The 18,126-nt window shown below is 39.0% G+C and overlaps 1 protein-coding gene across 6 annotated transcripts in view; it reads left to right on the top strand.

Moving 5' to 3' along the window:
* The window catches only part of dennd1a (DENN/MADD domain containing 1A), a 523,293-nt gene that overhangs the window by 244,098 nt on the left and 261,069 nt on the right, over nt 1–18,126 (top strand). For all 6 annotated transcript variants that reach the window (XM_043720138.1, XM_043720136.1, XM_043720140.1 and 3 more), the window contains one exon: nt 3,775–3,885. In XM_043720138.1, the coding sequence (XP_043576073.1) occupies nt 3,775–3,885 (111 nt within the window). The remainder of the gene's footprint in view (nt 1–3,774; nt 3,886–18,126) is intronic.

The following is an 18,126-nucleotide window of genomic DNA, read 5'->3' as shown; positions in this document are numbered from 1 at the left end:
GGTGGTAGGCAAATTATTGAGGGGGAATCTGAGAGACAGGATTCATGATTATTTGGAAAAGCATAGCTTGATTAGAAATAGTCAGCATGGCTTTGTGAGAGGCAGGTCATGCCTCACAGCATTAATGAATTCTTTAAGGATGTGACAAAATCCATTGATGAAGGTAGAGCAGTGGCTGTGAATTTTAGCAAGGCGTTTGATAAGGTTCCCCATGGTAGACTTATTCAGAAAATAAGGAGGCACGGGATACAGGGAAATTTGGCTGTCTGGTTACAGAATTGGCTATATAGTTAGTAAGTATACTGGAGACATGAAGTTTTGTGGAGTGGTGGATAGTGTGGAGGGCTGTTGTAGGTTGCAATAGGACATTGACAGGATGCAGAACTGGGCTGATAAGTGTCAGATGAAGTTCAACCTTAAAGTGTGAAGTTATTTGTACTTGAATGCAGATTACAACATAAAAGGCAGGATTCTCGGCAGTGTGGAGGAATGGAGGGATCTTGTGGTCCATGTCCATAGATCCCTCAAAGTTGCTATCCAAGGTTGTTAAGAAAGCGTATGGTGTGTTCGTTTTCATTAGCAGGAGTATTGAGTTTGAACGCGAGGTTATGCTGCAGCTCTGTAAAGCTCTGGTTAGATCATACTTGGAATATTGTGTTCAGTTCTGGTCGCCTCATTACAGGAAAGATGTGGAAGCTTTATAGAGAATGCAGAGGAGATTTACTAAAACGCTGCCTGGACTGGAGAGGGCATATCTTCGGTTGAGGGAGCTAGGGCTTTTCTCATTGGAGTGAAGAAAGATGAGAAGTGACTTGATAGAAGTGTACATGATGATGAGAGGCATAGATAGAGTGGAAAGCCAAAGACTTTTTTCCCCCATGGTGGAAAAGGCTATCACAAAGGGGCATAATTTTAAGGTGATTGGAGGAAGGCTTAGTGGAAATGTCAGAAGTAGGTTCTTTACACACAGAGCAGTGAGTGCGTGGAGAAGGTAAATGGACAAATGATCCACCTTCTGTGATTGCATGTGAAGTAGTGGTAGTGGAGTCAGATGCATTAGGGACATTTAAGCAACTCTTGGATAGGCACATGGATAATAATAGATTGTAGGGTATGTAGGTTAGTTTGATCTTAGAGAAGGATAAGAGGTTGGCACAACATCAAGGGCCAAAGAGCCTTACTGTACTGTTCTATGTTCTTAATGGTCTGACCAACTTGATTGAAGTTTTCCATATAGTAATCAGGTGTGTATATAAAGGCAATGCATTTGATGCAATCTGCTTGTACTTTGGCAAGGCTTTTGATAAGCTTCTAAATGGGGGAACAGATGAAAAAAAAATGAGTTCATGTGAGAAAAATGTTTTCATTCAGAGAGTGGTTGCAATCTGGAGCTAACTACCTGGAAGGGTAGTAGAGTCAAGAACACTCATAGCATTTAATAAGTATTCAGATGTACATATGAGATATCAAGGCATCCAAGCCTCTGGGCAAAGTGCTCGAAAATGGAGTTAGAAGTTAATTGGTTGTTTTTGACCAGTGCAAACTTGATGAGCCGATGGGCCTTTTTCTGTGTTGTAGACTTCTATGCCTATAATTCTATGATGTCATGGCCATCTGAAGTACTGTGGACATTTTTAACTTGTAAGTCCAAAACTTGTATTCTGAAAATGACTGATGCAGCCTAAAAATGGCACCAGATGTAAATTAAGTGGCTATCTGGGGTAAGAGAGAGTCAGTAATGGAATGTCACACTTGCAGTTGTGAAAAGAACCTCAAACAGTAGAACTTCAAAAGGGGAAGAGGCAAGTCAAAAACAGAATGGCCTGTGATCTGTTTTGACTATAGAGATAATGGAGGGCCAGGGTTTAAGTGTTAGCATGCCATGAAGAATCATAGTTGAAGAACCGATCTTTAGTGTTGCGACTAAAGATCTTCTCTCGGTTAAAGTGCAAGAAATCAGATAGCTAGCAGCTGGACAAAAGTCACTTCTCCATTGAGCTGGAATTCAGTTATGGCCATAAGAAATCAGAATGACAGAGTCTCAACCAATCCTCCGCTGCAATGGCCACAATGATCAACTATCATCTCCTCACTCATAATTCAGAAACTGATTCATATTTTTCTTACTCTTACTCTTAGTCTCTGTGTGTACATGGTGCAGTTCTGTTTCTTCTCATGTGGAAATTAATCAACCCTCAATAGACCTGATAAACTTCTATCAGGTCATCTTTCAACCTCCTTCGTTCCAGTGAAGAGAGTCCCGGCCTATCTGCCTTTCTTTATAACAGAAACTTTCTACACCTGGCAACATTCTTGTAAATCTCTTCTGAACCCTCTCCATCTTAACAATATCCTTCCTATAACTGGGCAACCAGAACTGGACACTGTATTCTAGAAGAGGCCTTCTCGATGTCCTGTACAACCTCAACATAATTTCCCAACTCCAAAACTCTGTCTTATTTCCTTTTGACAATGGTTGGTTGACTCTTGCTCAAGAGTCTGCTATTGTCTTGATTCCTTTTGACTGACTTGTTCGCTAGCTGGCACTAGTACTCGGAGCAAGGGACTTGTTAACTTAAAATCTAGATAACTTGGCACCTTTTAAAACCTGCATTCCTTTGGGTCTGTGAGGCAGGAGATCCTTTTTATAACAGAAAGGAGTAAATAGGAAAGGGGTGTCATTTCATCTCTCTTCACCTGGGAATTTAACAATTTGGATTATTCCACTCTAATGAATTGGGGAACCTGGATCTGATTATAATAACGGTGAAAAGAACTGGCTGAGGATTCCATTTCCAGATACAACTTGTATCAAAATATTCCAAGTGGATGTATGCACTCAGTGGTACTGCTTTCAAAGAATGCCTTTTTAAAAATAAATCACAAAGCCTTTAGAAATTAGGCCATATGTATAAGGAGTAAGTAATCATTGAATATTCATTAATCAATTTTTATATTTGGATAGAAAACATGATACATTTTTGTGAAAAGTATTGAACTGCCTGTTGTGTTAGTGCAGTCTAAATAATCTAATTAGAACCTAACATAAAGAATTCATACATTAGAGAAGAGACCACCAGCCCATTAAGTCTGCACCGACATAAAACTACTCTAAACCTACACTAGTCTCCCATTTCAGGACTTGACCTATAACTTTGAATGTTATGACATTTCAAGTGCTCATCCCGATACTTATTATAGGTTGTGAACTTTCCTGCCTCAACGTCCTTCCCAGGCAATGCATTTTACATTCTTACCATCTTCTGGATGAAAAGGTTTATTTCTAAATCTCCTACTTTTCACCTTGAAGTTAGGCCTTCTTGTTGACCTTTCAACTAAGGGGAACAACTGCTTACTGTCCATGCCCCTCATAATCTTCTACACCTCATTCAGGTCCCCTTTCCGCTTTTTCTGCTTTTAAAAGAAATCAACCCGACCTTATCCAGCCCTCTCATCAAGAGTAGACTGCTCCATCCCAGGCAACATTCTAATGAATCTTTTCTGCACAGCCTCCAGTGCAGTTACATTCTTCCTAAAGCGCTGTACACAGTACACTGGGTTGGCATCCCAAAAAAAATCACTAATTAACAAATACTTCAAATGAATGGTATTCTTTCTCGTGATTTCAAAAGCGAAGAGAGTTGTGATATGTTGGTAACAACCTTCACCTGAATGTATTCTTTTCCACATGATCAGCAAGTTATTCCACAAGTAAGCATGGATTGACACTGGTCTGCTTTTCTTTAAATTCTGAAAATATTTTTTCTCTTTCAGAGAAACCTGACAGAGTATTTTGTAGCTGTAGATGTCAACAACATGCTCCATCTTTATGCCAGTATGTTATATGAACGGCGAGTCCTCATCTCCTGCAGCAAACTAAGCACTGTAAGTAGTACTGATAGCAGGAATGCACAAACATATCAAACCTTCGTAGCATACATATAAATGAATTTTATTTATTAGAGATATGCACTCAGTTTAATACTGATGGAGGAATTGGGGTCAACCACCCTCATTTCCTGCCTAAAATAAGGACTACATTGAGGGTTATCTGACATTTTAAGAAAATAAGCAGCGAGGAAAATGTAGAGGGGTTGTAGTGTTGATCAAGTTCTGCAGAATTCCAAGGTGCAAAAGATTTAATAGTTATAGTATATTAATCACCAAAAGCTAACGCATAGATACAACATATAATTGAGAAGGCGAATGGAATGCTATCCTTTAGTCGCAAAGGAGTTGAACACAAAAATATGTTTCAGTTGCACATGGCATTGGTGAGACCATATCTCAAATACTATGTACAATTTTGGTCATCACATTTAAGGAAGGAAGTAAATAAATAAATTGAACAGAGTTGAGAAGTAGTTTACTAGATTTATATCTGGAATATCTGGATTGTATTATGAGGATAGTTTGGACAGGCTAGTCTTGTTTCCACTGGAGTTTTTAAAAAAAAAATGAGGAGTCATTTGATTGAAATGTATAAGATCCTGAAAGGTCTTGACAAGGTGGGTGTGGAAAGGATATTTTCTCTTATGGGCCAATATAGAACTAAGGGACACTACTTTAAAATTAGGGACCTCTCTTTTAGGAGAAAGATGATGAGATTTTCTTTTCCTCCGTGGTGTGCAATTTTGGAACACTCTGGCTCAAAGTGGTAGAGATGAGGTCATTGAATACTTTTAAGACAAAGGTGGCTAGATTCTTGCTAGGCAGGGCATAGAGTTGTTGGGGGTGGATTGGAATGTGGAATTTGAAACACAGCACAGGTCAGCTATAATCTTCTTGAATGGCAGAACAGTCTAGTGAGACTGAATGGTCTATGTCTGCATCTATTTTGCATGTGTTTGTAAGCAAATAAAAATAGATTGCTCATGTCCAATGGCAGCTGACTTGCCCCAATTCCAAAAACCACACTCATCTGTCAAAAACGGGCACTAACCAAATGTAAATTTATTGCCACAGAAGACTGTGGAGCACAGGTTATTGAGTATGTTTAGGACGGAAACAAGTTCTTGATTGTCAAGGGGTTCAAGAGTTATGGGGTGAAAGCGGGAGAATGGGGTTGAGAAACTTATCAGCCCTGATTGAATGGCACAGCAGATTCGATGGGCTGAAAGGCCTAATTTCTGCTCCAGTGTCTTATGGTGGAGTGCTGTATGCTTGTGTCTCAGTGATTACATTATGCCCGATTTGTAAATATAAGTGGCATCTAAGTATGTATTAAAAAGCAAAGAAAGGAAATAAGAATATATAGATTTCTAGCATGCATTAAGTCTAACCTCTGAGTTACCTTGGAGTGGTGATAATGTACCTGCAGCTTTTTTAGTCCTTGTATGGTTTATTGTTTGATGATTGTACGTGAACAAACAAGTTGTCAGTGTTGTGATTCAATTCTGCCCCCTTTATCGGCCGAATGTTCCCTTCAAAAGTGTCAATTTTTACTTCATATCTCCCCAAAAGACTTGTGCCGGATTTACTTTTGCCTCAGACACACGCCCTTCTCTATCTGAACTGTTTCAGACAGGTCAGCAGACCACCTTAAGTGAAATGTTTTATCTTTTGTTGTCTTGTTCAATGCAGTGTCCATTTGAGTATTTGAATCATTGGTTATGTTAACACTTGTAAATAATAGATACTTAGAATAATTCATGTTCCTGGTTTCAACATCCATTGGTACTTTGTTGCCTTACTGATGTTCAAGACTGGAATTGTAATCAGAACTCGCTTAATATTGACCTAATGACTGCTGCAGGAGAATGAGCCAGTTTACTTACTGACACTCTTCCCTTGTTACAAAATCTGACAAAATAATATTGCTCTATATGGAAGGAGAATTTCAGAGACTCGATATTGCATCAACACAAGTTTAGAAATGCCATAATATATTGTTGATTGTGATTTTTTCAAAAACAGTGATTTGGATAACTTGTATTCCCAATAGTCCTGAAGACAAAAGAGGCAAAGTAAAGATGTCTGATACAGAAGGCTTTGTTTCTTTGGACTCCAGTTACTGCTCTGGTCATGAACTAAGTATTCATGAAAGCAGAAACGTGCAAGTTTATTTCTGTTGATGCTTACTTTCTTCTGCCACTGTACAGTCCAGAGTAAAAGGGCCCAACTTTGATGAATATGCCATGTCGAGGAGGCAATTAGGCCCCAGTGCACTAAGGCTAAAGTCATCTGTGCAACACCTCAAGCAGTTTTTTAAATATGTGTATATGTTGTATAAATGGAAGTTGTTGAGAAAAAAAACATTCTGGCTTCCTATTCCTCCTTAATCTCCATTGGGAAAAAAAACATCCAGGAGAAGACTGAACACTGTAATGATTACTACCTAACCTACCAGTAACCATGAAATTGTATCCAAACAATGTCAACAGCTTGAGGGAAGTAAATTTGTAATTTTATACGGAAAGCATATTGCATTTAATATTAAGATTTAAACTTTTTATTTTTTCACTGTAAAATACAGCTTCGTTAATCTATTGCTTTACTTTTTGGACTGGTTTGTTTATTTTTAAGTCAGTATCCCTTCATATTGATAGAATCAGGACAAATGGTTTTCTGTCACTTCTCATCTATTAGGAACTCCTTGAGCACTGTTCTGGCACCTTGATGACATAAAGGACTCTTATCAACTATGTTTACTTCATCTCCATCTGACACTGTTCAGGCTCAGTACTACTTAGGCTTCCATCAAGTACCGGAATGATGAAAGCACTGAAAGATCGAAAAGCACTATCACACTCAAAGATGGTTTCACATCAATGAAATTATGGTCATATTTCATTCGCACTCTTCAGATACATACACTGAGAAATTGTTTCCCTTGTACTGATCAATAAGTTCTGATGTACTGCTGAACAAAGATTGACAACATTATCCCATATTATAGGCTTTTGCAGTGTTAAAACATGATAGAATTTTCTCTTAGCTACCTAACAGCACAATATAGCTGTGCTATTTGTCAAGTAGCTGAAACGAGCCAGAATTAAAGTTTACCATGTTTTGGCCAAGTGGTGTTACTTTTATTACATTGATGCCATTTCACAAAATGAGTATTTCTTTTAAATTCACCTGAGATGCCAAAGTTAACTTTATTCCTTTTCAGAGCCATGTAAGCGCAAATAATTTGTTTCTGGAATGATGGTGGTGTAATACCTACATTGTAATGTCCAATGTCGCCAAAGGGAGAAACTTGAATTAAAATCTAAAAATTGTACAAATGGGTCAGTGATTTCAATATTTTTGCCCAGTTATTTGGATAAGGATTCAGTGTACGAATCTGTGCTAATGTTTTGAAGTTGAAGTGTGAGTAGAAATTGGGTAACCTACTAAGCATTATTTTGCACAGAATCAGAAATTGCTGGAGGAACTCAGCAGGGCTGGTAGCATCTGTGGGGAGAAAGCAGACTTAGCATCTTGAGTCTGGTGACTTTTCGTCAGTATTCTTCAGTGACACCTTTATCAATGCTCTGATGAAGAGTCACCGGACTGACTCGAAATGTTAACTGCTATTTCTCCACAGAAGTTGTCAGATCTGCTGAGTTTCTGTAACAATTTGGGTTTTTGTTTCAGGTCTCCAGCATCAGCAGTTCTTCATTTTATATTAATTATTCCTTTGAGGAACTTCCCTTTTGTTTCTTTTATGCAAAGCATCTGGCATTTGTATGTGTAAGCACAGCCTTGAGCACAGGAATTACTTCCCCATTCCCTTACTTTCACTCTGTATTGCTCTTTCTTTTCAGATCCTGAAAATCAACCTCTCTTGTTCATTTGTTCTGATAACCGTCTGTTGTTTTGAAATCGAAAACAGTTATTGATAACATTCTAGTTAAGTGCCTTGGGGTATGTTACTTTTTTTTTTGAAAGATGGTTTATTAGTGGAAGTTGTTGTTAGAGATATCATGACAGTATGCAGCTGGTTACTTATCAGGTGTAAGCCACTAACCAAAGGTTAAGTATGTTGTATAAATATCTGCTGAATGTTGTCCAGTCTCTGAACTTTCCTGTATGACATCATGATTGCAAAATCATTAAAAAGCAGAGAATGGAAAGAGTGTGTTGAAGAACATGAGATGTGTCAAGGAAAAGTTGCAATTTCCACTCACTAATGACAGGGCATATTTGGCTGCATGAATTATTTTAGTATTTACAAATGTGCTTGGTCTAAGGCAACTAACTAGATATGGATGAGAGAGAGTTTGCAGATGTCTTTATCATTTTATGAACAAAAATGAATACGGTTAACAAGCTAGTCTCACCGATGCTTTCAGGACGGCACAGTGGTTCGGTGGTTAGCATTGCTGCATCACAGCTCCAGAGACGCAGATTCGATTCCAGCCTCTGGCGATTGTCTGTGTAGAGTTTGCACATTCTCTCCGCGTCTGCATGGGTTTCTGTGGGGTGCTCCGGTTTCCTCCCACAGTCCAAAGGTGTACAGATTAGATTGATTGGCCATGCTAAATTGACCACAGTGTGCAAGCTAGATGGGTTAACCATGGGGAATGTAGGGTTGTAGGGGGTGGGTCTAGGTGGCATGTTCTTTGGAGGGTTGGTGTGGACTCAATGGGCTGAATGGTCTGCTTCCATACTGTAGGGATTCTATATTAAAGCTCTCTTGTACAAACAGTGAGAGACATTACCAGCATGGGATGAAGAATGAAACAGTTGTAATAGATGACTAAAGCAAAACTTTGAAAGAATGTAATAATATGAGCATGACATGTGCCTTAGATTCATTCCATTAAAAATAGTGTACAGATCGTATCTCATATAATTGAGATTGTTCAGGTAATTTTAATAATATGGAATGCTGTTGTTATGGTGGATTTTATTTATATTATACAATTGTTTCTTAATATAGAGCCTTGAAAAAGTAGATAGCAAAACCTGGGATACTGATGGTTTCAAGTTAGTGTTCTTTCAGATGTATCAAAGTAGTTTGTTTGCTTGGCCTTACAATATTAGAATCATTCATTAAGTTTCGCAGCACTATTTAGAAGTATTTTGGAAAAGAGAATATAGTAGTCATTAATAATATGCAACAATAACTTGCTTTTGTGCAGCACCATTAATATGGACAACTCTTTTTTTTTTTTGGTGCTTTACAGAAATTGAAGTAAGATTGATGTGAGCCAGTAAAGGAACTATGAGAAATGGGGAATAAAAATTTGGTCAGAGAGAGATTTTAAAGATGTTTGTAAAGCATGAGGTGACAGACTGGACAGGTTTAGGGAGCAATTTCTAGAGCTTAGGACCTAGTCTGTTGAAGGTTTAGCAACCAGTGGTGAGACAAAGAGTGATACTTGAGCGGTTGGAATTAGAGAAGATCATAGGCTTACGAAAGGTTACAGATTCATGAAGGAGAAAATGCCCTGAAGGGATTTAAATCCTTAGTACTAATGATAGGATGTTGTTGGTCCCATAGCTTTGCAATATTCTTTTACAGTATCTTCAGCTGTTTCTTGATATCATGGGGAGTGAATCATATTAGTCAAAGACTGGCATCTGTGATGCTAGGGACCATAAAAAGAGACTGAGATGCATTATACACCCTTCTCTGGTTGGAAATACTTCAGCGACGCCTTTTGCACTGATGTGCTTGGCTTCCCAATTGTTGAGGATGGGGATATTTGTGGAGCCACCTTCATTCCAACAACCATTACATTTGTGGCTAATATGGTAGGACTACAGAGCTGAGATTTGATTGGTGGAGGGATTGCTTAGCCTTGTCCACGTTCTGCAGTTTCCATTGTTTGGCATGCGAGTAGTCCTGTTTTTTAGAGTCATAGGGACCAGATATCCCAACTCAATCTAGTCCCACCTGCCAGCGCCCAGCCCATATTCCTCTAAACCCTTCCTATTCATATATCCATTCAGATGCCTTTTTAAATGCTGCAATTGTACTCGTCTCCACCACTTCCTCTGGCAACTCATTCCTCTGCGTGAAAAAGTTGCCCCTTTGCTCTCTCTTATATCTTTCTGCTCTCATCCTAAGTGTATGCCCTCTAATTCTGGACTCCACCCCACCCCGGGAAAAGACTTTGTCTATTATCCTATCCATGCCCCTTGTGATTTTATAAACCTCTATAAGGTCACCCCTCAGCCTTTGACGCTCCAGGGAAAACAGCCCCAGCCTACTTAAACTCTCCCTAGAGCTCAAATCCTCCAACCCTAGCAACATCCTTATAAATTTTTCTGAACCCTTTCAAGTTTCACAACATATTTCCGATAGGAAGGAGACCAGAATTGCATGCAATATTCCAAAAGTGGCCTAACTAATGTCCTGTTCAACCATATTTTTGTGTATGCCTAACAATATTTAAAAACACAATAGCTTCTCCGGATCAACATCTTATTTGCATGGTACTGCTTCTGGCCTGCCCTCCTCTCCTGCACTCTTCATTAAACCTGGTTAGTTCTCCCAGCTTGATGATAATGCTGGAATGGCAGATGTGCCAGGCTATGAAATTACAGGTTGTGGTTTAATACAATCGTGCTGCTGCTGAGGTTCACGGTACCTGTTTTGAGTTGCTAGATCTGTTTGAAATCTATTCCTATGAATACAGGGTATCCTCAGTGTATCTGCTATCAAATTCTGTGTGCTCCAATCACAACAGATTCAGTCTGGATTGTGTAAATTGAAAGAAAGCAATTGCACAGGAATGCAAATGTTCTTGAAGTTGACCACCGGAAACTCAATTTTAAATGGAGGTTTCCTGTTGAGGAACAATTTCATATGGTGATGGAAAGCCCCAAGGTAGCTCAGTAGTCATGTCATTTTGATTAAACATTTTAATTCCAGTCCTTCACACTGTTTCAGGCAGAGTAAGTGTTTAGGATCCTGGCATTCCAATCATGCGGTGTTCATGAATTTAATCCCCTTTCTTTACCCTCTGATATTTCTAATGTGAACCATGATATGCTGATGATATAATACCAAAAAAAACTTTAAAATTGGAAGAGCATATATAAATCTTGTAAATCTTGCTCAATTTCTTTACATTCTAACCTTTAACAATTATTTGCCATTAAAATTTTTTTCAGTCTCTGGAAATAGAAATTGCTACCATTCCACATGAGAATAAAATCAAAATGTACTTTTTACAGGAGTATTCGTTAGATAGTTTGCCTTCTAATAAGTGTCTTTACCAGCTAAGCTTTTTATATTTGCTGGGGCAGTTGCCATGGGCATTCTACAAGCTCAGAACAGTTAATGGTTTGACTGGAAAACAGAGCGCCAGATTTAAATTCTCTTATTGTCCAGTTTGAATAGTAAAGAGGAAGATTTTAATTGAGAAAGGCCCCTAATGCCTTTGGGTTTTATGTTGAAGGATGGTATAAATTTGTTAGCTCTCAACAATTGCACATCTGGCTTTATTAAATGGCTGCCATTACATCTCATTCAACTGAGAGTTATGGAGGGGACTTCTTCCAAGCCAAAAATCCCAAGCAGAACTTGGTATTTCCTAGAATGCACTAAAACCAATGGCTAATTACAAAAACTTTTACAAATTACTTATATTCGAGAGGAGGTTAAATGGGATGAATCTGTTCCATAAGGACACTTCATATCAGTAATTCTTTATTCCTGATTATGTTTGCATAACCTTAAAGACACTTTCAATTAACATGTGTTAAATGCATCAAGATAATGAATAATGTATCCTACGTCTTGCTCGAGAGACTGTTACAGATGAAGGTTGGACTAGGGAATTTTGGATCACTTTTACAGTTGCTGGCATTAAACAGTGTAAACCTTAAACTATCTCGTTACACTTAATGCTCATTGAATGGCGCATTTCCAACAAGCCAATGAAAGCATGCACCGGTAAGTAGTCAGGCAGCTTAATAAGGAGGGAGTCCCTCATCAAGAACTGGCCTCAATTTCAGAAATAACATGGTCATCAGCACTACTTTGGAAATATTTCTAGCTACTTTGAAGGGGAATATCACAGTGATGCTCTGCTCTGGTCAGTGCTAAACTCTATTTCGCATTGTATTGTCCATGCAGTTATGGAATATTTTGACATCATGACACCTGGGAACCTGAAGACCGATATCCTAACAAAGCTGCAGCACAAGAGATTGCCATAACTTTCCAAGAATTCCACGACCACTGAAGAGTAGACCTAGTAGAGTTTGCAAATGCAGAAGTAATGAGAGCTTTCATGCCACAAACCCTAAATGTATGAAAGGTTTATTCACTCAGAAGACGAAGAAGACTGTTACCTAAAGTGGATAATATCAATAGCAAGAAAACAGATGTTCCATCAAGCCTAATAATAGAAATAAGTAAGTTCTTATTGTCAGACCAAAGGAACAAAAATCAGCAGAGAACCATTCACAGAACTACAATTGAAAGACAGGAAGAATAAGTAATACAATGAAAGAAAGAAAGAAAGCACTTTACCATTAGAGCATACCTGTGCTAGTATCAATGCTGAAAATTCTGCTTAGAGCTGTTGAGGACTTAATGCAATTTTCAAAGGGAAAAGGGAGTGCATTGCAAAGTTATGAAACCAACATTACCTTTAATATTTGAATCAGTGGCTGTATTTGCAGAAAACCTCCATCTAGGTAGTTCTACGGAGTCATAAGATTGTATCTGCTCATATTGTTGAACTAGAAAGTGCTAGGAGCTTTGAGGTTCAATCTCAATCTCTCTCATTATAAACAGCTTGGTTTCAGTATAGTGATCGCTAATCAAATGGTGACTGTTACGCGTGTGCTATTTCCATGCTTGACAGAAGGTGTAACCATAGCTTTTCTCCCTGGAATTGCACACAGCAGTCAGTACAAGCCTCAGTTGGTGCAAATGAGGTTATCTGTAGGCCATCTACTTTTCATGCTAATTAAATGCAGTTCAGTTTTTTTTCTGATTTACAACTCCTAGTGAAAAGCACCATGTCCCTATTAGAGTGCCAAATGGATCAATGCAGATTATAGAAATATAATGGCGTCTCAGCAGGGAATTTCCTCCTGCACCATTCAATTAAATAGCAGATATTGATTGGTTTGGCTCAGAAAATAAGAGATTGTTATCAGGACTTAAATGGTTTTGGTTCATAACTGGATTGCTTATATTACTACGGAACTTTCCGTTGTCTCATGGGATGTGTTGACTGCGTTATGTTATTTGTTGTCAGCATACAATATAATGGTTGTCCCATGTAAAATAATGAGAGATTTGCCATTACCTGAGAAAAAGTTGAGCCATGCAAACTATTTTGCTTTATTGGCAGTCATTCTCAGAAGTGTTATTTATAATTTCAAATGTAAATCATGCAAAAATATTCTGTCAGTGCACTTGGAAAAAGCTTGTATACCATTTAAAATCTTCTAGTCTTTACAAAAACAGTTGCATGTGAGCTCTGGAAGATTGTGTCAGGCTCGAAGATACTATGGGAACATTTAGTTTTGCTTCACACTTAGAATAATATTACAGTTTTCAGTATATTGAAAGAGTACAATAATTTAGCAATATTCAATGTTTCAGATTATTTTTTCCTTGCTAAATTACCTATTTTTTTTAATTCAATAAAAGCAAAGTAGAACATTTAGATTTCCAACCAAAAGGTTTTAAGTAGGGAAAGTTAAAAAGGAGCCATATTGATCAAATTTCAAGTAAATGAGTCACTTTAGCTCACAAACCTAAATTACCTCAGAGTGCAGTTGCTAAGAACTCACACATAGAAAATATACTAAGTCTCTTCCCTGTAAGTATACCAATACTTTGTGGTTTGCACAAGATACATTTGACTCTTCAAGGGTTCATCAGTCGGAATAGTGTCATTTCATCGTTAACAAACATGTAAGTAACCAAAGTAAACACCACATTTGTCTTTTTGCAAATTATTATTTTGGTGGCATAATAGCATTGGCACTGGTTAATCCAGGATCCCACACTAATGTTTTGGGGACATGGATTCAATAAAACCTGGAATTAAAAGGTGGCGTTAAGGCAACCATGCAACCATAGTCAATAGTACCAAAGATCCATATCATTGACCATGTATTTTAAGGAAGAAATCTGCCACCCTAACTGAGTCTGGCCCTCTTTGTGATTTTGGACCTACAATAGCAAGCCATTGTAAACTGCTACAAAATCTAAAGAAAGAAATTACATCAGATGGACAACCTGGCATCAACTTAGATACTAGACACAACAGTGCCAAATACTGCTCTGTTGACCATAGGGTCCCAAACATGGAGAGGGGTAAGAGCAGATGTTATGGGAATATATTTAATTCCCCCTCCCCCAATTACAATGTTATTAGGCAGGAACACGGCGCCTAAATTGGGAACAGATATTCTCAGGGAAATGAACAACAGAAACATGGAGCTTGTTTTGGGAAGTTGTCACTTGCTGCAAGGGCTGAGGCAAGAAAAGGATATTAAGTTGAAAGAATGTCATTGACAAGGGATGTGGAACATCTAGTCAAGAGGAAGAAGGAAGCTTTCTTAAGGTTGATGAAGCAAGGATCAGACAGGGCTTTAGATTACAAGGTAGCCAGGAAGGAACTAAAGAATGGACTTAAGAGAGCAAGAAGGAGGCATGAAAAAGCTTGAGCGGGTAGGTTTAAGGAAAGCCCTAAGGCATTCTACACTTATATGAGGAACAAGATGGCCAGAGTGATGGCAGGGTCTATCAGGGATGGTGGAGGGAACTTGCGTCTGGAATCAGAGGAGGTAGGTGAGGTCCTTAATGAATACTTTGCTTCAATACTCACTAGTGAGAGCGATCTTGACATTTCTGAGGTCAGCGTGAAACAGACTGATATGCTAGAACAAGGTGATGTTAGGAAGGAGGATGTGCTGAAAATTCTGAAAAGCATAAGAATAGTTAAGTCCCCGGGCCAGACAGGAGATACCCAAGGTTGCTATAGGAAGGGAGGCAAGATGATCTTTAAATCCTCACTGTCCACTGGAGTAATGTCAGATGATTGGAGGGTGGCAAATGTTCTTCACATGTTTAAGAAAAGAAATGGGGATGATCCTGGGAATTACAGACCAGTCAGTCTTACAGACCAGAATTACAGACCAGTTTGTCTGTGGTAGGCAAAGTATTGGAGGGGATTCTGAGTGACAAGATTTATGATCATTTGGAAAACCTTAGTTTGATAAGAGATGGTCAGCATGGCTTTGTGAGGGGCAGGTCTTGCCTCACAAACCTTATTGAATTCTTTGAGGATGTGACAAAACACTTTGAAGGTAGAGCAGTGGATGTGGTGTACATGGATTTTAGCAAGGCGTTTGATAAGATTCCCCATGGTAGGCTCATTCAGAAGGTGAGGAGGCATGGGATACAGGGAAATCTGGCTGTCTGGATTCAGATATGGCTGGCCCGTAGAAGACAGAGGGTGGTGGTATATGGTAAGTATTCAGCCTGGAGCTCGGTGACCAGTGGTGTTCCACAGGGGTTTTTTCTGGGACCGCGATGCTTTGTGGTTTTTATAAATGACTTGGATGAGGAGGTAGAAGGGTGGTTTAATAAGTGTACCGATGACACGAAGTTTGGTAGAGTAGTAGATAGTGTGGAGGGCTGTTGTAGGTTGCAACAGGACATTATCAGGATGCAGAACTGGGCTGATAAGTGGCAGATAGAGTTCAACCTGGAAAAATGTGAAGTCATTCACTTTGGAAAGTTGAATTTGAATGCAGGATACGGGGTTAAAGGCAGGATTCTTGACACTGTGAAGGAACATTTGTACGCAAATCCCTCAAAGTTGCCACCCAAGTTGATAGGGTTGTTTAGAAGGCTTTTAGGGTGTTGGTTTTCATTGCAGAGGGATTGCGTTTAAGAACTGTGAGGTTATGCTGCAACTCTGTAGAGCCCTGCTGAGACCACATTTGGTATATTGTGTTCCGTTCTGGTCGCCTCAATAGAGGAAAGACGTGGAAGCTTTAGAGATGATGAAGAGAAGATTTACCAGAATGCTGCCTGGACTGGAGGGCATGTCTTACGAATAAAGGTTGAGCGAGCTGGGACTTTTCTCATGGGAACGAAGAAGGATACGAGGTGACTTGATAGAGGTGTACAAGATGTTGAGAGGCATAGATAGAGTTGATAGCTAAAGACATTTTCCAATGGATGAAATGTCTATCACGAGGGGGCATGATTTTAAGATAATTGGAGGAAGGTTTAGGGGAGATGTCAGAAGTAGATTCTTTACACAGAGTGGTAGGTGCATGGAATACACTGCGAGCAGTGATAGTAGAGTCAGATATATTAGGGAGATTTAAGCGACTCTTGGATAGGCACATGGAAGTGATCTCAGAGTAGGATAAAAGTCTGGCACAACATCGAGGGTTGAAGGTCCTGGACTGTGTTGTACTGTTCTATGTTCTAACATTTGGGGAATTGCGCCAAAATTGACAGAGCTGCCTGATTACCCGAGCAACAGCCTCATGGAATCGTACCTCGAAAACCAATGACCCTGACACCAACATTACCATTCGTAGGTATATAGTGTCCATCAGTAGGACAGATCTATCAAAGGTGGCTGCACAGTGGTATACTATCAGGAAGAGTTGCCCTGGGAGTCCTCAGCATTGACTTTTTAATTTGTTCGTGTGATATGGGTGTTAGACCAGCATTTATTGCCCAACCTCCTTCATTCTATAGAAGGTAGTGGTGAACTTCCTTCCTGAATGGCTGATATTCATCTCAACAGGGCTTGGACCCAATACCCTTACAGATAATTTTGATAGTGCTGTTGGGAAGGGTTTGGTCAGGGAATGGAAACCTAAAAATAGATTCAGAAGACAGAAAAGGATGATTTGAAATCGAGACTAAAAAAATTAGTTAACCTGTTTAGATGGCAAAGGAACAAAGGCTACAGAATAAACACCGAGGAAGTTTGTAAAGCTAAATGATGTAGACAAAGATTTAAACGAATGATGTGTATGTGCAGACTGTTGTGGGATATGATGAATTGGCTATTACTAAGACCTGACTGAGGAAAGGAACCACAACATTCCTGGTTAAATGGTTAAACTGTTCTTGCAAGGTATGTTGTAGATGACATTTGTTTTGCTTGTTTGAAAGACCCTGTATAGACAAGCAAAACTAATGTCATCTTCAAAATATCTTGCTAGAACTGTAACAAACACTACACTGGACAAACAGGCAGATAAATAGCCACCAGGATACATGAACATCAACTAGCCCCAAAATAACATGACCCAGTCTCACTAGTATCCTTACATATGGATGAGGAAGGACACCACTTCGACTAGGACAAGCCAAACAGAGACACATACACTAGAATTCCTAGAAGCATTGCATTCCAACCGGAACTCTCTCAACAAACACATTGACTTGGATCCCATTTACCACCCCCTGAGAAAAAGAACAGGAAATGACATGACCATAGGAAATGATGTCACCACAGGAAATTGCATCACCAATCCAAGGAAACTCCCATATAGAAAGTGGGCTACACCACTAGTGCTTCATTCAGAGGCTCACTGGAGATATTACCTAGTATGGTGACAAAACGTCTGAAAATGAACCTTCCAGCTCAGCGAGCAAATCAATATCCAGAACCTCTATCTGAGCTATAAATCTTCTCAAAATTTGCAAATTTCATACCCCATTTAGATGATAATATTTTCAGTCACTCCCGGTTGTGCTATTTGTGAGCCAGGATTTGCCTTCATGTAACACTGATGCCGTTGTGTAGTACAACAAACAAAGTAAGAACATGACTGTAATCTGCACTCATCAGTTCAAGCAACAGGAAATGGAACATGTTCATCAGTCAGAAATGGCACACTCGTATCTCAGATAACTTTTTTTTAAATTCCAGTGTAGGCATATGCCTTGATCCAAGTAGAGACTCTAAATACCATGCCAACTCCTTAAGAAAAGAACAATGTTTGAGGGAGTCTAGGTGGTTTTAATTGCTTGTGTAATACAGTCCCAATTTCAAGCAAGTAATTAGAAAGCATCCAAATATTGTTATAAATGGATTAATTCATAGATTCATTCATGGTCCACAGCTGAATAGAGCGATCATACTGATTTGATATATAAATTGATATTGAGCTCTGTAAGAGAAAGTGAGGACTGCAGATGCTGGAGATCAGAGCTGAAAATGTGTTGCTGGAAAAGCG

Source organism: Chiloscyllium plagiosum, chromosome 30 (genome assembly GCF_004010195.1).
Source record: "Chiloscyllium plagiosum isolate BGI_BamShark_2017 chromosome 30, ASM401019v2, whole genome shotgun sequence".
NCBI classification, from domain to species: Eukaryota; Metazoa; Chordata; class Chondrichthyes; order Orectolobiformes; family Hemiscylliidae; genus Chiloscyllium; species Chiloscyllium plagiosum.
Note: the sequence above shows the minus strand (reverse complement) of the source record. Positions and strands in the feature narration are given on the sequence as shown.